This window comes from Saccopteryx bilineata, chromosome 2, assembly GCF_036850765.1.
Source record: "Saccopteryx bilineata isolate mSacBil1 chromosome 2, mSacBil1_pri_phased_curated, whole genome shotgun sequence".
In the NCBI taxonomy this organism is placed as follows: Eukaryota; Metazoa; Chordata; class Mammalia; order Chiroptera; family Emballonuridae; genus Saccopteryx; species Saccopteryx bilineata.
The window spans coordinates 258,465,712-258,490,431 of record NC_089491.1 but is presented as its reverse complement, the minus strand read 5'-3'; the positions used below and the strand labels follow the sequence as shown (position 1 = coordinate 258,490,431).

The 24,720-nt window shown below is 41.1% G+C and overlaps 1 protein-coding gene and 1 non-coding gene across 11 annotated transcripts in view; both read right to left on the bottom strand.

Annotated features, from left to right (window-relative positions):
- CHEK2 (checkpoint kinase 2) overlaps nucleotides 1-24,720 on the bottom strand; it is a 40,763-nt gene that overhangs the window by 5,940 nt on the left and 10,103 nt on the right. For 8 of the 10 annotated variants that reach the window (XM_066260243.1, XM_066260248.1, XM_066260247.1 and 5 more), the window contains 9 exons: nucleotides 21,262-21,352; nucleotides 12,955-13,063; nucleotides 10,658-10,711; nucleotides 7,652-7,713; nucleotides 5,201-5,300; nucleotides 2,644-2,730; nucleotides 1,709-1,872; nucleotides 1,370-1,485; nucleotides 270-355 (listed from right to left, as the gene is read on the bottom strand). In XM_066260243.1, the coding sequence (XP_066116340.1) occupies nucleotides 270-355; nucleotides 1,370-1,485; nucleotides 1,709-1,872; nucleotides 2,644-2,730; nucleotides 5,201-5,300; nucleotides 7,652-7,713; nucleotides 10,658-10,711; nucleotides 12,955-13,063; nucleotides 21,262-21,352 (869 nt within the window). Of the gene's footprint in view, nucleotides 1-269; nucleotides 356-1,369; nucleotides 1,486-1,708; nucleotides 1,873-2,643; nucleotides 2,731-5,200; nucleotides 5,301-7,651; nucleotides 7,714-10,657; nucleotides 10,712-12,954; nucleotides 13,064-21,261; nucleotides 21,353-21,477; nucleotides 21,567-22,664; nucleotides 22,785-24,720 lie in introns of those variants that run through there. The other 2 variants (XM_066260252.1, XM_066260253.1) reach the window with 2 other exon arrangements.
- TRNAT-CGU (transfer RNA threonine (anticodon CGU)) lies at nucleotides 14,117-14,192 on the bottom strand. Its single transcript has one exon. It is a non-coding gene; the product is annotated as a tRNA-Thr (tRNA).

The window sequence follows — 24,720 nt, the reverse complement described above, 5'->3', positions numbered from 1 at the left end:
GGAAGCCAAGTAGAACCAAGACAGGCCACAAAGTGAGCTTGTCCATCCAAGAGCCAGGAATCAGGTTTTTAAAGGTTGCCCCCAAACACCACACAAAGACACATCCATACTTATATATACCCACCCCACACACCTAAAGCTCAATCTAAAACAGCTGCATTAAACAGATCAAAAAGCAAACATTGTGTTTCCATCCTATTCCTCATCTCTCAGACACAGTTCAGAGCTGCCCGTGTATTTTATGCTACAAGGCATTGCCCCATACTCACCTGAAGCCACGGGTGTTTCAAAGCTTCAACTGTCGTAAAACGTGCCTTTGGATCCACTATCAACAACTTTTTGACGAGGTCCAAAGCTAAAGCAATACAATAATTTGGTAAATCACAGTGAGGAGGGTAAATCCATTCAATCAGCAAAATTAAAGTATTCCAGAACCACAGGCCAACATCCAGAAATAAGAGGCTGAGGTCATCAAGGAGCCAGCAGTTAAGGTGGGCAGGGCCCTCCTAATCCTTCCTATTCTGTATTTATCAAAGTGCCCTGAGAACACCAGGAATGACTGACCACCTCTCCCTGCTCAGACTTCACAACCTTTTAGCTCTGTTTCTTCTCTCATTGCCAGATGGATACAAGGTCAAACTAATTAAAACTGAACTTATTTCCACCTAGTTCTAAGACACTTAGGATGCAGAACCAAGTCTCCCTGAGACCCAGAGACTGATGGTGAGAGTTCCTCAGGCAGCAAGAGGCTCATGGAACAGCAGGCTGAGCAGAAACTTTGACAGCCTGCAACAAGTGGAGGCTGGCTTGTATATGGCAACAATATTATTCCTTATACAGGAACATTTACCACAATCAACTGTTACATTATTTGTGCTTCACTTTAGTTTTAAACTTTGAGAATTACAAAGTTACACATTTAAATTCTTAAATACAAAGTAACTACATGTAGCTCCTACATGTATATTTACTCAAAGGAAATCTTGTAACTAAAGTTACTTATTGTTTTGGACACTTAAATAGGTTCCAGGCACTTGTGTTATGTTACATTTAACCCTTATAAAAACCCTTTAAGGTAGGGGTGTAGTGTGTTCCCCTTTACAAATAAAGAAAATGAGGACTCAGAAAGTTTAAACAAGTTGCCTAAAATCGCATAGCTAAGAGTTGCAGACTCAGTACTTGCGTCTGCCTGGCTCTGGAACCCGTGCTGTTAATACCTTCCTTTGGCTCTCAACTGATGCAAAACAACAGGAAATAAGAACAGAATTGACAGGAGGAAAATACCACTGAACTTCAAAAGAAACTCTCCCCACCACAACACACACACATTTCAGCAAACCATCAATTCTTAACCCTTTCGTATCCATACCCTTCTCTGAGACCTCTGCCCAGACTTCGGGAATGAAGTTGTATTTTCCACTGGTGATCTGATCCTTCAGGGACACTTGAGTCTTATGCTCAGAGAAAGGTGGATACCCACTAAGGCTTAATAGTGGTAGAGAGAGAAAGGAAAATAAATCAAGAGGCATTCTCAGTGGCATTTAGATATATAGATTTTTATTTTCAGCATAATGAAAAATCAGATTTTTTTATAAATCAATGGTCAAAAAAGTGACCTCAATTAAACACATGCCCTCTACTTGGACATGTTTCTAATTTCACCTAATTAACTCCAACTAGACTCTGAAGGAATGAAAACTTTCCTTACCAAATAAAAAGAATAACTCCTAAACTCCAGCAGTCCACAGCACGGTTATAGCCAGCAGTCCCAAGGGAATTAAGAACCTCAGGAGCCAAGTAAGTAGGGGTACCACATAAGGTTTTCATGAGAGAGGTCTCCCCCAAAATCTTGGACTGCCCAAAATCAGTAATCTAAAATGAAAGACAGAAAGGAATCATTTTTAATGAGCATAAAATAAAAAGAGTAATACAGTCTGCCAGTTCCAAAAGTCATCCAGTTAGATCAGTTTCTATATTACAGTTCATGTCTGTTAATCTGGAATCTACCAATGCATATCTAATTTAAGGCAACCCTGAACTTTGCAAGTTATTTAATTTTGTTAAATTAAAATTCCTGAGCCAAGGAACCTCAAGGCCCAGGCTTTTTTCCAACTTATCTGTGTTCTCTGTAATCTTACAAAAGGTTTCCAACCCTTATCAAAGACACTCCAGGCTTCTTATTAGTTGTGCATGGTTCTTCTTAAACTCCAGTTTCTCAGCCTTGGCTGCACACTGGACTGAGGAGCTTGAAAAAAAAACTCCTTATTCCTGGGTGCCAACTTCAGAGATTCTGAGGAGCCTGGATGTCATGATTTTAGTTGCTTACTTATATATTATAAATTCTTAATCAATAAGAGATTGCCTCATATGAGGGAAGGAGAAGACGGGATGTAGTTCACTCATCCATTTAGACACCCATCCTCCCTCTGAACACAAAAATGGTTTGTTACACAGTGCAGTGCCTCAAATGCTCATTAAGATGTAGACTGAAGCAATACTGCCTGATCTATAAAAATAATTGCTAAAAATGGCAAGATCAAATTCTCAACCTTTTTATGCTCCTCTTTTTTTACCTGATGAATTTTAAAAGTTTCTGAAAAGAAATCTAATGGAATGGCCACATTTAGAACATAAATTTCTCACCTTTATAAGACAGTCCTCTCTTTGAGATGAAAGTAGAACATTCTCTGGTTTTAAATCCCGATGTATAATACCATTTTCATGAAGGTACTACACAGAAAGGGAGGCATGACTCTTAGATTTATGGAGTACACATGCGAGTAGAGATAATACACACACAGACAGATACAATAAAAATCCACTGAAATGATACATTTGGTTAGTCCGACCCTGAAAATATTTTTTGAGGGATAATGTAAAGTACATGTTGTAAATTATCTTTTTAAATACCCAGAGTTAGACTGACCAGGCAGTGGCACAGTGGATAGAGCATCAAACTGGGACGCAGAGGGCCCAGGTTCGAAACCCCAAAGTTGCTGGCTTGAGCGCAGGCTCACCAGCTTGAGCACAGGGTCACTAGCTTGAGCCCAAAAGTCACTGGCTTAAAGCCCATGGTTGCTGGCTTGAGCAAGGGGTCACTGGCTTGGCTGGAGGCTCCCATCAAGGCACATATGAGAAAGCAATCAATGAACAACTAAGGTGCCACAACTAAGAACTGATGCTTCTCATTTCCCAACCTTCCTGCCTGTCTGTCTCAATCTGTTCCTCTGTCTCTCTCTCTTTCTCTAAAAAAAAAAAAAAAAAATACCCAGAGTCAACAAATTTGTAGCATCTTTAAAAACTCTATGGTATGAAATACAGATGCTCCTCAACTTACGATAGGGTTACAATCTTGATAAACCCATCATAAGTTGAAAATATGTTAAGTCCAAATGCATTTAATACACCTAACCTACCAAAAATCATAGCTTAGCCTAGCCTACCTCAGATGTGCTCAGAACACTTGTATTAGCCAACAGCTAGGCAAACTCATGTGACACAATGAATATACTGCAGAATATCAATTGTTTACCCTCAATATCACTTCTGTGGCTTGCTGCTACTGCCCAGCACTACCAGAGAGTATAATACTGCATACCACTTGCCCAGGAAAAGATCAACATTCAAAACTAGAAGTATGGTTTCCACTGAATCCTTATCATTTTCACACGATCATAAAATTGAAAAATCCTAAGTCAAACCATCATAAGTTGAGGACCTTCTGTAGTATGTTGATAATGTTTCTTTGTATGTTCATTTTTGTACACTGTCTTTTTTCATTAAGAAAATATTTCCATCCCTGATTGGTTAGCTCAGTTGCTTAAAGCATCACCCTGCTATGCCATGGTTGTGAGTTTAATCCCCAGACAGGACATATACAAGAATCAACCAATGAATGCATAAATAAGTGGAAAGTGGAACAACAAATTGATGTTTCTCACTCTCTAAAATCAGTTAAAAAAATGTTTTTAATTTCCCACATGCACTGATCTGTACTTTTTTTTTGCTAAGAATGAGAGAAATAGAGAGATGACAAGCATCAACTTGTAGTTGCATCTCTTTAGTTGTTCACTGATTGCTTCTCATATGTGCCTTGACCTATGGGCTCAAGTCGAGCCAGTGACCCCCTGTTAAAACCAGCAACCTTGGGCTCAAGCCAGCAACGTTGGGATCATGTTGTTGATCCCACACTAAAGCCAACGAGTCGGCACTCAAGCTGGACAAGCCCGCACTCAAGCCAGCAACTTGGGAGTTTCAAACCTGGGCCCTCAGCACCCCAGGTCAATGCTCCATCCACTACATCACCACCAGTCAGGCTGGACTCATTTCTTCTTAATATTCTTGGTATTCCCTGGTCAGGGCACATACACAAACAGATAGATATTTCTGTCTCTCTCTCCCATCTTCTCTAAAGTCAATAAATAAATAAATACATTTCATATTCTTGGTATAATATAAAGAAGGGAATAAATCATTAGGTTAGTAAAAAACTGTTTAGGTGGGCTTCCTTTTTCTCTCTCTGGCTAACCCTCTGGCCTAGAATAAAAATTCCTCCGAAACACTTGTATTGAGAATGCCCCAGGAAAATCTCCCTCAAGTCTCATTCAATGTAAGAGCTGGTCCCAATCACTACATTTCCTACACAAAGTTTTCAAAAGAAGAAGAAACCTTGGCCACAAACAAATTTGGTTTGAGAAAGGGTGATGTTCTTCAAAGCACACAGTATGCCACCAGCTGTTCCTCCACTCAACACTCTCATGGGAAAAAGAGAAGGCAGTGCATTTGCCTGCCCACCTGCCTGCTGCAGTTAACAGGACGCTGCAGGAACACCTAGTAACAGGTCACGGGGAAATGATCTGTTAGAATCACCTCAGCTTGCCAGCCATATTCTCATACCTACTACGCTCCCACTGAGAGGTAAGGGGGATTCTACCAGGATCAAGCAGAAGTAGAGATCAATGTGCCTCCAGAAATACCTCTGAGCTAAAGAAAAACATGCAGGACCATATGTTTATGTCTTTAACTCCTTCTTCTTACTTTCTCATCTGAGTCAAAGGGGAGATGTTTTTGCCAAACACAGAACAAACAACACATACAGACCCTGTTCTCCAGGTTTTCACCCATGGTCACTCACTTTTTAATTCAGCAAGCAATTCACCTACAAGAAAGTAGGCTGTCACAAGCACTGTGGGCTTCTTACCTGTACAGCCAGGAGCATCTGGTAAAAATACAGTTTGCATGTAGCTTCTTTCAGCCGTCTATTCCCCACTAGCTTGTCAAACAGCTCACCTCCCTCCATCCTTAAACACACAGGAAAAACAGGGGGTTGGTACCTGGAGGGAAACTCACTTGGGTGGAGGACAGCAACACAAACAAAGTAATTATAAAGACAAGCAAAGAGTTGCCATTTTTATTCACCCCTGACTCCCATTGTAAAGGCAATGAGGTAATAAACTTCATCCACAATAAAGACGTCCTCAGTGAAAACTAAGGGAAAAAAAAGTTGGAAAGAGGGTGCCATGGGCATTGGAGACACTTGGGGAGCTTTAAAAAATCTAATTCAATGAACCAAAGGCAGGGCCCAGGAATCTGCATTTTAATCACATGTCCCAGAGGATTCTGAAACTGGTACAGAACAGCAAGCAGGAGTATAAAATCAGATAATCAGGGGTCTACACCCCAACTCCACAACTTCCCAGCTAGGGGACTTTGGACAAGTTATGTAACCTCTCTAATCTTATTTCTCTCTCTTAAAAAGATAGGGATGATCCCACCTACTTTGATGGTTGTTGTGTAAAAATTAAGAGATAACTGATGTAGATGAAACAGTGTAGCTGCTTAGCAAGGTTATTCAATCCATCTGCATTCTAATTTCCTTTGCTATGAAGTAGGGTTAAAAGTATATAGTAATCTAGCCCTGGCTGGTTGGTTCAGCTGTAAAATGTTGGCCTGGTGTGTGAAGTCCCAGGTTCAATTCCTGGCCAGGGCACACAAGAGAAGCGCCCATCTGCTTCTCCACTCTTCCCCCTCTCCTTCCTCTCTGTCTCTCTCTTCTCTTCCCACAGCCAAGGCTCCATGGGAGCAAAGTTGGCCGGGGTGCTGAGGATGGCTCCATGGCCTCCGTCTCGGGTGCTAGAATGGCTGCTACAGAAAACGGAGCAATGCCCCCTGATGGGCAGAGTATCGCCCCCTGGGGGGCATACTAGGTGGATCCTGGTCCTGCACATGCAGGAGTCTGTCTGCCGGCCCCAACTTCTCAATTCAGAAAAATACAAAAAATTAGTATATAATAATCCACCAGTAACTTGTAAGCAAACTGGATGACTGTTATGAGGGTTAAATTACTTAATCCATGTGAAGTGCTTAGAGTAATACTCAGCTCATATTAAGTGCTTAATTAGTATCAATTATTGTTGTTGTTTTATTATTTATTTTTATTTTTTTTAAAGAAAGAGAGACAGACTGGAAGGGACAGAGATGAAAAGCATCAGCTCATGTCTAACCAGGCAGTGGCTTAGAGCGTCGGACTGGGATGCAGAGGACCCAGGTTCAAGACCCCAAGGTCCCGCTTGAGCGCGGGTTCATCTGGTTTGAGCAAAGCTCACCAGCTTGGACCCAAGGTTGCTGGCTTGAGCAAGGGGTTACTCGGTCTGCTGTAGCCCCACAGTCAAGGCACATATGAGAAAGCAATCAATGAATAATTAAGGTTTCGCAATGAGGAAAAACTAATAATTGATGCTTCTCATTTCTCTCCGTTCCTGTCTGTCTGTCCTATCTATCCCTCTCTCTGACTCTCTCTCTCTGTCCCTGTTTAAAAAAAAAAAAAAAAGCATTAGCTCATACTTGTGGCACTTTAGTTGTTCATTGATTGCTTCTCATATGTGTCTTGACAAGAGCTAGTGACCCCCTTGCTCAAGCCAGCAACCTTGGGATCATGTTGATAATCCCACTCAAGCCGGCAACCCCCACACTCAAGCCAAATGAGCCAGCACTCAAGCCAGCGACTTCAAAGTTTCAAACCTGGGAGCTTGGTGTCCCAGGCCAATGCTCTATCCACTGCGTCACCACTGGTCAGGCTATTACTATTATTAAACTTTTTTTAACTAGACCCAATCAGGTAACATTCTCCTATTTAACAGCAACACGTAATTCCTTCAAGCATCACAAGGGCTATCTAGTCTCTCCTAATTTTTGATCAGAACCATTGCTTACTACATAATCTTGTTGTTGTTTCGTGTTTGTGGGGTTTTTTGACAGAGACAGAGAGAGAGTCAGATAGGGACAGACAGACAGGAAGGGAGAGAGATGAAAAGCATGAATACTTTGTTGAGGCACTTTAGTTGTTCATTGATTGCCATTTAACACCAGGAAAATGAGACTCTGAGAGGTAAAGTCAACTAACTGTAGGTAGTCAGCTAGTACTTGCAGAGTGGGATTCAAACCCAGGCCTCAGATCAAAAGTCTAGAGGCTCTAAGCCACCTGCCTTTAGAAACTGGAGGGTTTTAGATATGATACTAAGTCCCTCACACACTTTGTGGGCCCCACCACCACAACATACATTGAGGGTCCCATGGATGAGAAATGCAAGCCAGCATTAGTCTTTAAATAAGTATTTAAATGGGAACAAATTTTAAAAAGTGTACTACTTACAATTCCAAAACAATATAAAAATCTTCAGCATCAAAAAAGTCTTTGATCTTGATGATACAAGGCTAAAAGAGGGAAGAGAAGAAAAGTAGTGAGAACCTCCCAAAAGGAGAGAGAACACAAGAGCAGGACTCAGAGATCTGCCCAGAGGACCAGGGAGGCCAAGACCAGGCAGTTGGCCACATCTTGGGACATTCTGAAGTTAATGCAAGGAGGGGGCAGGAAGGCAGAACAAAATTAATCTGGCTCTTCAGTGAAAACCTGTAAGAAACTCACCAGCACCAACAAGTTGGCAAGGGAGTGGTTCATGTTCACACATAAAGAAAGCACCCAGGGGCCCTGGCCGGTTAGCTCAGTGGTAGAGCGTTGACCTGGCGTGCGGGAGTCCTGGGTTCAATTCCCGGCCAGGGCACATAGGAGAAGTACCCATCTGCTTCTCCATCCCTCCCCTTCTCCTTCCTCTCTGTTTCTCTCTTCCCCTCCCACAGCCGAGGCTCCATTGGAGCAAAGTTTGCCCGGGCGCTGAGGACGGCTCTGTGGCCTCTGACTCAGGTGCTAGAATGGCTCTGGTTGCAACAGAGCATCGCCCCAGATGGGCAGAGCACCGCACTCTGGTGGGCATGCCCAGTGGATCCCAGTCGGGCGCATGCGGGAGTCTGTCTGACTGCCTCCCCGTTTCCAGCTTCGGAAAAATACAAAAAGAAAAAGAGAAAAAAAAAGAAAGCACCCAGGAAGGAAGGCTGGTTTCCTCCCAGCCTTCCTCCTCATTGCCCCAGAGCACAGGCTCTCAAGGACATCTCATAACCTGGAGGAGCCTGAAGAACAGCATGAATGAAAAGCAGGCCACATCAACTTCTGGCCATGCTGCCAGAGAGCAGGCTAGTCAATTCTGCGTATCTGGAACCACAGGGGAATAGAGACCTCATGTGACAAGATCCTCCCTTTTATCAATGGAAGAGGGAAGTGTCAGTTTCATATGAACACTAAAGGACATTTTGTAGGTTTAAGGAAACATAAACCGATGGCTGAGAGCTTGTGCCTCTGATCAAAGCAGGATGCATAGAACATTAAAGAACAGTATCATAGCAAGTTTAACTCCAGTGCCCACCTAGCTTATAAACAATAAAAAGAAAGATGAGGTCAGTCCCATAACTTTTTCTCTTCTCACATTTTTAAAATTTTATTTTAGTGAGAGAGAGGGTACAGGAGAAAGAGACAGGAACATTGATCTGTTCTTAAATGTGCCCTAACTGGGATCAAACCAGTAATCTCTGTGCTTTGGGTTGATGCTCTAACCAACTGACCTATCCAGCCAGAGCCCTTCTCACATTTTTAAAGTTAGACACTATCGGGGGGGTTGGGGGAGGCCAAAGAGGATATAGGGGGAATAAACAGAAAGAGGCTTGACTTGGGGTGGTAAACACACACTGTAATATATAGATGATATATCATAAAACTGTACACCTGAAACCTATATAATTTAATTAGCTAATGTCACCTCATGGAATTCAATTAAAAAAATAAAACTAGACATCTTCTATTGTGACAAGGTCATCAGTGCCTTGTCTGATTAGATGGTATCATTGACACTGATACCATCTAATCAGACATAAGACAGATAATTATCACATGTATTGGATACCCTTGGGTTTATTCGATTTACTCCAACTGAGGTAAATGAAAACCAGCACCTTTTAATTTAAATGGGAACAATTAAAATAAGGTAATTCAGAGGTATTAAAACTTCAGGTATTGCCTGACCTGTGGTGGCGCAGTGGATAAAGCGTTGACCTGGAAATGCTGAGGTCACCGGTTTGAAACCCTGGGCTTGCCTGGTCAAGGCACATATGGGAGTTGATGCTTCCAGCTCCTCCCCCCTTCTCTCTCTCTGTCTCTCTCTCCTCTCTCTCCCTTTCTGTCTCTCTCTCTCCCTCCTCTCTAAAAATGAATAAATAAAATAAAAATAAAATTAAAAAAAAAAAAAAAAAAACTTCAGGTATTGGCCTGACCTGTGGTGGCGCAGTGGATAAAGCGTCGACCTGGAATGCTGAGGTCGCCGGTTCAAAACCCTGGGCTTGCCTGGTCAAAGCACATATGGGAGTTGATGCTTCCTGCTCCTCCCCCTGTTCTCTCTATCTCTTTCCTCTCTCTCTAATAAAAATAAATAAATAAAATCTAAAAAAGTAAACAAATAAAAACTTCAGGTATAATCAAACCAAATTCGCCGGATTAGCATTGTCTTCCCAAACATAATCAGTTGATAAAGTCCTTATAGGATATAAAATTTAGATTTACTATGTCTTCTGTTCAAGAAATAAGTCACTGTAAATATCACATAATTATTTAATCATTAAATCTTTACACAGTATTGTCCTTTCAAAACTTCAGGGATGGCACTGGCCAGTTTGCTCAGTGGCAAAGTGTTGGCCCGGCATATGGATGTCCTGGGTTCAATTCCTGGCCAGGGCACACAAGAGAAGCGCTGATCTGCTTTTCCAACCCCTCCCCCTCTCACCTCCCTTTCTCTCTCTCCCTTTCTCTCTCTCTCTCTCTCTCTTTGCCTGCTCTCGCTCTTTCTCCCTGTTCTCCTTCTGCAGTCATGGCTCGATTGGAACAAGTTGGCCCCAGGCTCTGAGTATGGCTGTGTGGCCTCCACCTTAGGCGCTAAGAAGAGCTCGACTGCCGAGCAACAGAGCAACACCCCAGATTAGCAGAGCATTGCCCCCTAGTGGAATTGCCAGGTAGATCCCCATCGGGACACATGTAGTAGTCTGTCTCTGACTCCTCCCTCTCCTCTCACTGAATAAATTTAAAAAACAACAAAAAAACTTCAGGGTAAAGCTCTTTCCAGGTAAACGACAACTAAATACACATATGCATGCATGTGTACACACACAACAAAGAAACCCAAGTTAATACTAACTTTATTACACTGCAATGCTTTGTACTCCTCCCATATTTTGAGATAAATGATTTTAAGTATGGACCATATTTTATAGCAATACTTACATGATTTAATTTTTTCAAAATTTCGATTTCTGTTTCAACATTGAGAGCAGGATTCTTTTGATAAATAAAATAACATTAGTTTATTAATAATAATAGCCAACATTTAGAAAATATTTACAGTTAAACTTAGTTAAGTAACAGCTACCTGAGTTCCAACCGAACTCTATTCATATAGAGAAATTAAAATGATTTAAACAACTCATTTAAAAATCACTCTGTAAAGTGCCTGGTATATAGAAAGTATTCAATAAGTGACCAGGCATTATGTCAAACTCTTTATTTAAAAGGATCATCTCGCCCTGGCTGGTTTGCTCAGTGGTAGAGCGTCAGCCTGGCATGCGGGAGTCCTGGGTTCAATTCCCGGCCAGGGCACACAGGAGAAGCGCCCATCTGCTTCTCCACCCCTCCCCCTCTCCTTCCTCTCTGTCTCTCTCTTCCCCTCCTGCAGCCGAGGCTCCATTGAAGCAAAGTTTGCCCGGGCGCTGAGGATGGCTCTGTGGCCTCTGCCTCAGGCGCTAGAATGGCTCTGATTGCATTGCGGCAGAGCAATATCCCAGATGGGCAGAGCATCGCCCCCTGGTGGGCATGCCAGGTGGATCCCAGTCGGGGACATGCGGGAGTCTGTCTGACTGCCTCCCCGTTTCCAACTTAAGCAAAATACCAAAAAAAAAAAGAAAGAAAGAAAAAAATTAAAAGGATCATCTCACACAAGCCTCATAATCCCCAAGTGAACTGGGTTCTATTTTTATCCCCAATTTACAGATGGAGCAACTGAGGCTCAGAGAAAGGAAGCTACTTGCTCCAGTTCCCACAGCCAGAAACAAGTGTTTTCCACTGTTCTCATGCTTACCTGGTAAGTTCTGTTTGTCTCACTAGCTATGGATTTGTTTGCAGTCATAAAAATGATAAAACAATCAAAACCACAGACAAAAAGGTTATTTAATAAAACTGTAAGAAGAAACTGTCAAGTCAAGTATCTAATAATAGAGCAGACACTGTTTTCAATTTCGACTGCAGGCTGACTTATTTACTGAGACTCTTAAATAGAGGAAGTTTCAGGGGACTGAAGTTGTTCTCCATAACAATTCCAAAAGGATGAATCAAGTTACTCAACCTCATGAGCTACACCCTCCACAAGCACAGAGGATATAGAATTACATATTTAGGTAAAATGGACCTCAGCTAAGAAACCCAGATGTTTAATTTTAAAAACCTGCCTCTTCCTGTAAGCCGTTAAACTCATTACTAAGTCAGGGTGTGTTCTGTTGATAGAGAAGTCTAAATAGAGCCTAAAATGATTTCAAAGATGAAATTCAGAACTAAAATTTTGCTGCAAGTCATTAAGACTCTAGTAGGTATTTTCTTTCTGTCACAAATGCAAAACAAATCCAGAATCACAGGGGAAACGATCTAAAACAAAGTGAACACAGAAAGGAAATTCCTCTTGCCATGTGAGAAGGGCATTGTCTTGAGGGGGGAAAATTGATCTTTAAAGAATGTTAAAGTAGAATAGCCAGAAACAGCTGGCCACAAAGGAAAACGTGATTACAGGTCACATTTTACATTACTTTGTTGAATCGTGTTGAAAGACCAACACATTTGGCCATTTCATTCACACAGTAAAGTGTAACATTAAAAATGTAATAAAATGAATGGCTAGTATATAAAGAGACTATTAAAATAATTAAAATTTTAAAAATCTATAAACACTAAGATATCCGTTGCCCACATTACCAGAGAAAGCAAAGAGTTAGAAATTATCTAAATAATCAACCACAGAAATGGTTGAATAAATTATGATAAAGATGAAACAGAGACTTGACTATCAAAAAGGATATATTCAGGAAAAGTTTATGCATTAATGCTTGTATGGAAAAGCAAAATACAAAATTGTATATACAATGTGATTTCAACCATTTAAAAACAAGAATTCACATGAACAAAGAATAGAAAGGAAAGAAAACTGAAAACATCTGTGGGGTTACAGTGGTGGGGATATGGCTAGATTTTCCTTTCCCTAATTTCCTTTTCATTTATTGTAAAAACAGTCTTATGACAACTTAAAAGGAAAAAAAAATATTTCCTGCGAGTGCATTATTATGTACAACCAAATATTTTTTGGAACCAAATTATAAGTTTCTAGATTAGTTGAATACATTCAAAAATGTTCCATGTTCTTTGATACAAATTCACCTATCTGAGCAGTAAATTTCTCCTGACATTGAAAATCACCATTTCATGATTATTCTGGGAAATTAAGACGTGTTAAGAACAGCTGAGAAGCCACAGGTACTTACTGCCTCTTTCTCGGAGCCAATAGCAAACTTCCTCTTGCTGATGATCTTTATGGCTACTTTCTTACATGTTTTCCTCTCAAAAGCTAGCTTCACCTCACCACAGGCACCACTACAGGGGAAAACATAGAAAGTGACTGTCTGAATATTTTTAATCAGGAAACCCACCACTCTCGAGGTGGCCTCCACTATTACAAGTGAAAGGCAGTCCAGTACTTGTTTCAGCAGCACATGTACCAAAAAGTTGGAATACAGAGATCAGCATGGCCTCTGCGCAAGGACCACTGTCACTCACACACACACATACACACACGCGCGCGCGGTTCATTTCCAATCTTTATTTACAATCTTTACACCGTCCTTGTCTACACAGTGAAACCTCACCAACAAAACATGTCAAGGGCATAAGTGAATGTGGACTATCTAACAACTCCAGGTCAGCTACAAATTCCACTTTTTGAGCTGATACAGAATTGTCTTACCGTCACCCCAGACGGTAAACTTCTCATAAAGACACTAAGAACAAATAGGAGAGAAATAACTTAGGCCAGAGATCAGAGAAACATCAAACAAAACAAAGTCCTGGTCAAAAGTGAGTGCCTGAAACAAGTTGCAGCAACAACACCTGCAAGTTAATTACTTTCACTGATGCACTTTTCTTTTTTTTAAAGATATTTTTAAATTTTATTAATTTTAGAGAAAAGGAAAGAGAGAAGTGAAGCATCAACTCCCAGTTGCTTTGTACTTGCTTCTCATGTGTGCCATGACCAGACAAGCCCAAGGTTTTGAACTGGCAACATCAGAATTCCAAGTCAATGCTTTATCCACTGTGTCACCACACGTCAGGTGATGCATATCTTTCTTATTTTATTTATTTTTTATTTTTTCATATTTTCCAAGTGAGGAGTAATAGACAGACTCCCACATGCACCCTAACTGGGATCCAACCGGCAACCCCCCTCTGGGGCCTATGTTCTGCCCATCTGGGGCCTTGCTCATAACAAAGCTATTTTTAGCACCTGAGGTGGAGGTTCCATGGAGCCATCCTCAGTGCCTGGGGCCAATGTGCTTGAACCAATCAAACCATGGCTATGGGAAGGGAAGAGAGAGAGAGAGAGAGAAAGGGGGGGAGGAGGGGTAGAGAAGCAGATGGTCACCTCTTGAGTGCCCTGACTGGGAATTGAACCCAGGACATCCACACACGGAGCTGATGCTCTACCACTGAGCCAACCAGTCAGGGCCTCTTCCTTATTTTTCAAAGGAAGTGCATAAACATTTTGATGCTATGAATTGCACCCTAAGCAAAATCAAAAGTATTACGTAAGTAATCTGTTTGCAGCAAGCAAAGATTTGCAATTAATTGGGATACTATAATAGAGGAGGAATGCTAATCTAGGATGCCACTCAGTACACAGTTAATCCTATGGACTCTGTTCTTCAAAGATTGGGTCAGTCCAAGGTCAAACGCATCTGAATACCAATCATTCATTACCTGCTTGAAGTAGACCGTTACTACTATTATGGGTTTTGGAATGGCATGAAAGATTTACCAAAACATCTTTTTTATTGTGTATACATGTAACATAAATTTACCACTGTAATCATTTTAAACTGTACAACTCAGTGGCATTAAGTACATTTATGTTGTACAACCATCACCTCAATCTAGTCCCACAACATTTGCATCAGCCCAAATGGAAAGCCATGCACAATGAATATTCACTCTCCCATTCTACCCTGCCCCCAACCCCTGGCAACCACTAATTTGCTTTTTGTCTATGCATTCTCCTATTTGTAATATCGCAGGAACAACGGAATCATACAGTACTGGCTTCGTTCACCTAGCTCCCTGGTCAGCAAAATGCGGCTTGAGAGCCACATGCGGTTCTTTGGCCCCTTGAGTGTGGCTCTTCCACAAAATACCATGTGCGGGCGCTACCTTGATAAGGAATGTACCTACCTATATAGTTTAAGTTTAAAAAATCTGGCTCTCAAAAGAAATTTCAATCATACTGTTGATATTTGGCTCTGCTGACTAATGAGTTTGCCGACCACTGAGTCCAAGCATGTTTTTAAGATTCATCCATGCTACAGAACATGTCAGTATTTCATTCCTTTTTATAGGTAAATAATATTTCATTGTACAGATACATAGCATTTGTTTATCCATTCACTTGTTGATAGACACCTGGGGCATTTTCACCTTTTGGCTATTGTGAACAGAGCTGAATGAAAAAACATTCATGCATATGTTTTTGTTTGAACACCTGTTTTCAATTGGGGGGGGTTACCTACAAAGGGAATTGCTGGGTCATATGGTAATTCTATGTTTAACCTTTTGAGAAACCACCAAATTAAATCCCCGAGTGGCTGCACCATTTTACATTCCCACCAGCAGTGTACGGGGGATTCCAATTTTACCACATCTTCACAAACACTTTTTATTTTCCATTTCTTTATTATGGTCATCCTAACGGGTGTGAAGTGGTATCTCAATCTGGTTTTGGTTTGCATTTCCCTGATGACTAATGATGCTAAACATCTTTTCATGTGGTTTTTGCTCATTTGTATATCTTCTTTGGAGAAATGTCTATTTACATCCTTTCCTCATTTTTAAATTGGATTATCTTTTTGTTGCTGAATTGTCAGAGTTCTCTATTCTGGATACAAGATTCTTATGACATGATTTGTAAATATTTTCTCTCATTCTGTGAGCTCTTTTTCAGTCTCCTGGCAATGCCTTTCAATGCACAAAGACTTTTGATGAAGTCTAATTTACCTAGTTTTTTATTGTTGTTTATGCTTTTGGTGTCACATGTAAGTAATCATGCCAAATCAAAGGACATGAAGAGCTGTTCCTTTGTTTTCCTCTTACAGTTTTATAGTTTGTCCTCTTACATTTAGTTTTCCTCTTACATTTTGAGTTAATTTTTGTATCTGGTATGAGAATGATCCGTGTTAACTATCATTTTTTTTAAATGCTCAAAACATTTTCCAATTCCTCTTCTGCTGAAAACAGTCAGTGTTTGCCAGAGAAATCTTCCGAGTCCAGTGGAATGTCTGTTAACAGTACAACAACCACTACTAGAACCATGGGGTGGACATGTAATTAAGCTAATCAGGGTTTTCCCTGAAATCAAATGCTGATGTTGGGAGAGAAACAGTTCTCTCTACTATGGTTTCTAGAAGAAAGAAAACATGAATGTGGAGCTCCTAGAAGAGAGCAATTCTAGATGAATCAAGAAATGGTGCCTACCATATCATGCTTACTTAAAAAAAAAAATTATTTCTTTTGAATGCTGATGAACAGGAGATACCAAATCTTTTCCGCCTGCAAACTACTACCTTCTTTATTAGATCCAGCTAATAACACTGTTTTGTCTTTTTCCAAATAGCTCCAGATATATGGAAAAGATTTATATAGGCAGATGGGGATCCTCAAACCCCTCAGCGAGATCTTCTGAGCATGGCTTTTAAGATACCTAGAGGCAGGCCCTGGCCGGTTGGCTCAGCGGTAGAGCGTCGGCCTAGCGTGCGGAGGACCCGGGTTCGATTCCCGGCCAGGACACATAGGAGAAGCGCCCATTTGCATCTCCACCCCTCCGCCGCGCCTTCCTCTCTGTCTCTCTCTTCCCCTCCCGCAGCCAAGGCTCCATTGGAGCAAAAGATGGCCCGGGCGCTGGGGATGGCTCTGTGGCCTCTGCCCCAGGCGCTAGAGTGGCAGGCGCTAGAGTGGCTCTGGTCGCAACATGGCGACCCCCAGGATGGTCGCAACATGGCGACGCCCAGGATGGGCAGAGCATCACCCCCTGGTGGGTAGAGCGTCGCCCCATGGTGGGCGTGCCGGGTGGATCCCGGTCGGGCGCATGCGGGAGTCTGTCTGACTGTCTCTCCCTGTTTCCAGCTTCAGAAAAATGAAAAAAAAAAAAAAAAAAAAAAAAAGATAGATACCTAGAGGCAGAAAAAGCCCAATAGAGATCAGGGGAACTACCAGCTTTTAGGATACACCCTTAAAGGCTCCAACGCCCCAAAAGGGTCTCATAGGATGCCATCTGGGTCCTGCTTCAATAGTGGAAAGGAAGGTCATTGAGTTAAAGCCTGCCAGGCTTACATGCCTCTGCTGTGAGGAAACAGGGACACTGGAAGGTAGGCTTCCCCCTCGCTCCTCTAAGGGAGGGTTCAGTCTCTTCCAGCCCAGCTCCAGCCACCTATGACCTAACCTTGTCCAGAATGCTGGGGTTAGCCACTGAAGGCTGAAGGTGCCCAGGGCCATCGGTCCCATCTACGACACTGTGGACGAGCCTAGGGTATTTCTTCCAAGAAGCAGGTAAACTGATCTCATTTGCACAAGGGCCACTTAACTATGTTTTGCCTGAATAGTCAGGTTTTTTATTCTTCCCTCAAAGATCTCTGTTGTGGGTGTTGATAGTCCTATTTTCTGCTGCTTTGCTTAATATATAGTGTTTCCTTTATCCCTCCTACCTCAATGCCCCACTTATATTTCAGGCTGGGACCTAATCCTAATTTAGAGCTCTCTTTCCCCCTTTTGCCAACTTCTATTATAAATCTACCTTTGCCACCCAGCTTAGTGTATCCCAAGGATCTCTTTACCATGCCACAGTTGCAGAGCTCCAGGGAAAAGCACCCTGGTCTCATCTCTCCAGGCAGAGGAGAACAGAAGCTCCATATCCATGCATGCTGCAAATGGCTTTTCCAGTCTACCTGAATCATTACCAGCTAGAAGCAGCGGTCATTGGGACTTGAACATGAGCTGCAAAGTATAGAATGGTGACAACAATTCCAGTGCCATGAGGACTTTTGCTGGATGTGGACTTTTCCTGGACTCCTGCTCCCTGTGATAGCTCCTAACAGACTGAACTGTGGTTGGGTTGCATTTTTCAGGGATTTGGCATGGTGATGGGGCCAACTTGGACTTGGGGAACATGTTAAGGACACTACTCTTTTATGGATTCTTGCTGTATAGGCCAAGAGTTTGCTTAAAGGCTTTTAATCACTGTAAAAAAAATAGAAGACTGGATAAAGAAGATGGGGCACATATACACCATGGTATACTATTCAGCTAGAAGAAATGATGACATCGGATCACTTACAGCAGAATGGTGGAATCTTGATAACATTATGCGGAGTGAAATAAGTGAATCAGAAAAAAACAAGAACTGCAGGATTCCATACATTGGTGGAACATAAAAACGAGACTAAGAGACATGGACAGGCGTGGGGTGGTTACGGGGGGCGGGGGAGGGAAAGGGGAGAAGGGAAGGGGGAGAAAGGAAGGGGGAGAAGGGGGGTACAAAGAAAACTGGATAGAGGGTGATGGAGGACGATCTCTCTTTGGGTGATGGGTATGCAACAGAACTAAATGACAAGATAACCTGGAAATGTTTTCTTTGAATATATGTACCCTGATTTATTGATGTCACCCCATTAAAATAAAAATTTATTTATTAAAAAAAAAAAAAGAAATGGTGCCTGAACAGGCGGTGGCGCAGCATATAGAGCATCAGACTGGGACACGAAGGACCAAAGTTCGAACCCCGAGGTCACCAGCTTGAGCGCAGGCTCATCTGTTTTGAGCAAGGCTCACCAGCTTGAGCCCAAGGTCGCTGGCTTGAGCAACAGGTCACTCGGTCTGCTGCAGCCCACTGTCAAGGTACATGTGAGAAAGCAATCAGTGAACAACTAAAGAGCTACAACAAAGAACTGATGCTTCTCATCTCTCTCCTTTCGCATCTGTCTGCCTCTATCTGTCCCTCTCTCTGCCTTTGTGGAAAAAAAAAGAAAAAGAAATGGAGCCAGAGCCCTGGCAACACTGTGGGAGCCCTCAGATCTAGACAAAGACAAAGCCAAACAGATAACCAGAACTCAAACAGCAAAATAAAGCTCAAAGGCCACCTGGTATAGCTATGTCTAAAGTCAGCTGGGCCCCTGTATTTCCCAGTTACAAGAGCTAATAGATTTTTTTTGTGTGTGTGACAGAGAGAGGGACAGATAGGGACAGACAGACAGAAAGGGAGAGAGATGAGAAGCATCAATTCTTCGTGTGGCTCCTTAGTCTCCTTAATTGTTCAGTGATTGCTTTCTCATATGTGCCTTGACCTGGGGTCTGCAGCAGAGCGAGTGACCCCTTGCTCAAGCCAGCAACCTTGGGCTCAAGCCAGCAACCATGGGGTCATGTCTAGGATCCCACACTCAAGACAGCGAACCCTGCGCTTAAGCCAGCAACCTCAGGGTTTCAAATATGGGTCTTCCACATCCCAGTCCCACTCCCTATCCACTGCGTCACCACCTGGTCAAGCTAAAAGATTTCTTAATTAAATCATTAAAGTTTCTGTCACCTGCTACAAGTTAGAGAATTTATATTAAATCCTCCCTTATCTAAAGAAAAAAAAATTAAGAGTCCCACATATTTCTTAAGGGTGGCTCAAAACTGGCTATGAGCTTCCAAGCAACCAATGCAAACATGACAACACGAGCTATTGAATTTTAATGTCTACAAACTAAAATATCTCCCACAGATGTTCACAAACCTGGGGCTTGATTCTATGTGGCAGGAATATGAATAATTATCTCTTATTTATTTCTCTTTTCACATTTCTAAAAACATCAACAGGTAGAAAGATATTTAAGGTAGAGAAAGAATGGTAGGGTGAAGGATATTGTGGAATGTGGCAAAAGTGTCCTGAACACCTTCCCTAAAAAAGTGGTTTTCAAAGTATGCTCAGGCAACCCCTATAGGGACCATTTCTAGATGTCCAAAAGGTCAAAATCATTTCCAGAATAATACTAATACATTACTTGCCTTTTTAATTTTCATTCTCATAAGTATATAGAGCATTCCTGGGGCTACATGGCATGTGATATGAAAACAGACAGAATAAAGACACAAATATCAGATCTAGCTATCTTCTAGTACACTAGATAGCAAAAAGATTTGCAAAAATGTGAAACAATGCCCTCTTCTTGTTAATCTTTTTGAAAATAATTATTTTTCATTAAAAAATATTGTCTTAAAGTGAGTTTATTTTAAAATAAATTTTAACATGTCTTCATTTTAACTTCTAATACAGTAAATATCAATAGATTTAAGCCACATGAAGAAAAGCTCTCTGGGGTCCTCAGTAATTTTTAAGACTGTAAGTGGTCCTGAGACCAAAAATTTTGAGAACTTTGTCCAATTCAAACTTTCATTTCACTTCCCAAGATGTCATAAATTCTGAAGGGGGCAGAAATGCAGTAAACATTTCTTTTTGGAGGGGTAAATGTTCAAAAATTGATTATGCTAAACTTTCACAACTCTGTCAATATATTAAAGATCACTGAATTGTACTTTAAATGTATGCACTATATGGTATGTGAATTATCTCACCAAAACTGCTTTAAAAGTTATTACAGACTGACCTGTTGTGGCCCAGTGGATAAAGCATCAATCTGGAAGGCTGAGGTCATTGGATTGAAACCTGAGACTTGCCTAGTCAAGGTACATATGAGAAACAACTACTACGAGTTGATGCTTCCCACTCATTCCCACCCTTTCTCTCCCTCTCCTCTCTCTAAAATCAATAAATAAAATCTTTAAAAAAAAGTTATTACAGCCTGACCAGGTGATGGTGCAGTGGATAGTGTCAGACTGAGATGCAGAGGGACCCAGGTTCAAAACTTTGAGGTCACCAGCTTGAGCACAGGCTCATCTGGTCTGAGCAAGGCTCACCAGCTTGAGCCCAAGGTCGCTGGGTTGAGCAAGGAGTTACTCAGTCTGCTGTAAACCCCCAGTCAAGGCTCATATGAGAAAGCAATCAGTGAACAACCAAGGTGCCACAACAAAGAGTTGATGCTTCTCATCTCTCTCACTTCCGTTCTGTCTGTCCCTATCTGTCACTCTCTCTGTTTCTGTCACAAAAAAAGGTTATTTCAGATAAAATTTATAAGGAAAAACTATTCATTTCAATTCAATAGATCATTATGAAATAAATCAATAACACACCTATTACAAAGCAGTGGCCTACACTGGGCATACTCAATACTTGAAAATACGGACTGTGAGCACAGGGAAAGGAAATAATGCACTTTATAAGCACTGTTATTGTAAAGTGGAAAATGCGATGTCTTAAATAAAACTATTTAAAATTGGCAAAAAAAAAAAACAACAACAACAAAGCAGTGGCCTACAAATATTAATACGTCATGAATAGATAATGATATAAAACTGGGAACAAAAAAACTAAGCAGTCACAAATGTTTAGAAAAAACTTAAATACAATTTCCATTTAAAAAAAAAGAAAAAATATTTACCTTCCAAGAGTTTTTGACATGATGTACTTGTCTCTTAATTCCTTGGGATAAACTGATTGATCATCTACAGTCAGATCAAAAAACACAAAAACTAAGAAAAAAAGAGGCAGAAATAGGTTTCATTAATTCATTAGATAAAGAGAAGATAAATTGTCCTAAATTTTAGTAAACATATTGAATACAGTGGTACCTTAAGATACGAGTAGACCAACATACAATTTTTTAAGATATGAGCTGCAACTTAGTCCGTATTTTTGTTCAAGATCCGAGTGAAATTCCGAGATACGAGTTATGACTCGGGAAGCTGCCGCTAGTTAGCATGTTGACGCACGGGTCCTGTATTGGCAGCACAACACTAGTATCTTGTTCTTTCTCACGTTACCTGCAGAATCAAGTCAAATCTTGTGCGCTGTACTCATTCTTGCATCATTTTTGCATTTTTTACTAACTTTTTTGGTGTGCTATCATGGGGCTGAAGAAAGTAAGTATAAAAGGACAGTGGTGAGAAGAAGAGAATGATGTCGATAGAAGCAAGAAATAATAGAAAAACATGAGCGTGGTATACGAGTGATTGAACTGGCAAGGCTGTACGACTGCAATATATGTACAATTTGTACCATCCTTAAACAAAAGGATGCCAACAAAAGCACAAATCCAGCGAAAGGAACTATAATTCTGTCCCAATTAAGGACAAATATCCATGAAGAAATGGAGAAACTTCTGCTGGTGTGGGTGAAAGAGAAAGAGCTGGCAGGAAATACAGTGACGGAGACTATAATATGCAAAAAGGCACGTATTATTTATGGCGACTTGAAGAAAAAAGAACCATCAACCTCAAAAGAGGCAGAAGATACATTTAAGGCAAGTAAGTCATGGCTGGTTTGAAAATTTCAAGAGATCTGGCATCCACTCGGTGGTGAGGCATGGTGAAGCTGCGAGTGCTGACGTTCAGGCAGCTGAGGAGTACATCTCACATATTGCTGCGCTTATCGCAAAGGAAGGCTACATCCCCCAACACGTGTTCAACTGCGACGAAACAGGATTGTTTGGGAAAAAAATGATCAAGAGGACTTTCATCACCCCAGAGCAGAAGGTGCTGCCAGGCCATAAACCCATTAAGGACCATCTGACCCTTACATTGTGTGCAAATGCTAGCGGTGACTGTAAAGTAAAGCCACTGCTAGTGTATCATTCCAAAAATCCTCGAGCCTTTAAGACTCACAAGATTCTTAAAGAAAAACTGAAGGTTATGTGGCGCACCAGTGCTAGGGCATGGGTTATGTGGCAGTTTTTTATTGAATGAGTAAATCTCGTCTTTGGTCCTGCAGTGGAGAAATATCTTCAAGAAAATAAACTCCCGATGAAAGCATTACTAATCCTTGAAAATGCTCCAGCCTACCCACCTGTTCTTGAAGATGACATTCCTGATGAGTTCAAATTCGTGAAAGTCCTCTACCTCCCACCCAACACAACTTCAATCTTGCAACGTATGGATCAGCAGGTCATTTCCAACTTTAAAAAGCTTTACACAAAGTACTTGTTCCGCCGCTGCTTTGAGGTGACTGAAAATACAATTCTCACCCTTCGAGAGTTTTGGAACGATCACTACAACATCGTGATATGTTTACGCATTATTGACTTGGCATGGCAAGAGGTTACAAGAACCTTGAACTCAGCATGGAAAAAGTTATGGCCTGATACTGTCGCAGACAGGGACTTCGAAGGATTCGAACCAGAGACCGAGACTGAGGTAGAAGCGTTGGAGGAGATTGTGTGCCTTGGAAAGTCGATGGATCTGGAGGTAGATGAAGGTGACTTAAACGAGCTCATCAAGGAACATGAGGAGGAACTCTCAACTGAGGATGCAACATACGGAGCTTCTGCAAGAGATTAGTAGTAAGGAGGAGGTAGAGTTGGAGGAAGTAATTCTTTTTTTTTTTTTTTTGGTGAGTTGTGTAGTAAGATTAATACTTTTTTGGGGGCAAAGGGGGAGGAAGTAATTTCTACAAGTGAAATTAAAGACATGCTGGCAATGTGGGAGAAGCATTCAAGTTTCATTGAAAAGAAACACCCAGAAAAAGTTTCAACTGATCATGCTTCAGCACTTTTTAATGACACTTGTTTGTCACATTTCCATAACATTTTAAAAGGCAGGCAAAAGCAAACCTCTTTGGATAGATTTGTATTCAAAAGTCCTGTAAGTGAAAGTGCCGAAAGTGCAGCCAAAAAGGCAAAAGCAGGTGATGATTAAATGAAAAATACGTAGTGTTAAGCTTAGGTTAAGAAAGTACATTTTTTTACGATTAAGTTTTTGTGGTTTCATTTTAAGTAAAAAAAAGTGCAGTTTTAGTTTTGTTTAAAGTACAGAAAATGCAGTTTTAGTTTACATTTAGTGTTAAGAAAGTGCAGTTTTAGTTTACATGTCTACAGTGCCTGCATCCCTTCCTCCCTCCCTCCTCCTCCACCTGTTAGCCGCACTCATCTGTCTCCAAGGTAAGAATACAGTACTAAATAACACTTTTTTCTTCTATTTCATATATTTTGTTAATCATTGGTAAAGTATACATGTATGTTTCTTAATTAAAAACAGGTCTTTTTTCATAATTTAGGATGGTTTGGGGATGTTTCACAGGGCTAGAACGGATTAAATCTATTTCAGCTATTTTAAATGGAAGAAATTTGTTTGATATATAAGTTGACTGACTTACAAGCTCAGTTACAGAACAAATTAAACTGGTATCTCAAGGTACCACTGTATAAGAAAATTGCATTAATTACATTTAATATCAACCCTAAAGAAATTACTTAGCTAAGCTAACACATACTATGAAATCTATGGAAAATGATGTCAAATGTCATTCCTTAATGGATATACACAGTACGGTTCTCACTACTGTATATAAAATGTATACATAAATACTAGTCTTATTTCTTGATCTCAGAATATTAACTGCACTAATATAAAATACCTGTGCAGATTAGCACACGACCAGAACCAAAAAGCAATTAGTTTGAGCCTAGAAAAGACTGTTCTATCCTGATGGCTTAGCTCAGCCATTTAGAGCAACATCCTGAAACACCAAGGTTTCAAGTTTGATCCCCAGTCAGGGCGCATGAGAGGAAACCAATGAGCGCACAATTCAGTGAAACAAAAAGTGAACGCTTTCCTCTCTCTCCCTTCCTACCTACCCTCTTTTCTCTAAAAACCAATCCAAATAAAATTTTAAATTAAAAAAAAAACTGTTCTAGGTAAGTAAATAAACATCCTAGTAAAAATTAGGCCATATGCTGCCTGACTGGTGGTGGCACTGTGGCTAAAGCATTGACCTGGGATACTGGGATCCCAGGTTCAAAACCCCAAGGTTGTTGGCTTAAGCGGGGGCTCATCCGGCTACAGCACAGGGTCGCCAGCTTTGAGAGCAGGGTCAACAACATAATCCCAAGGTCGCCTGCTTGAGT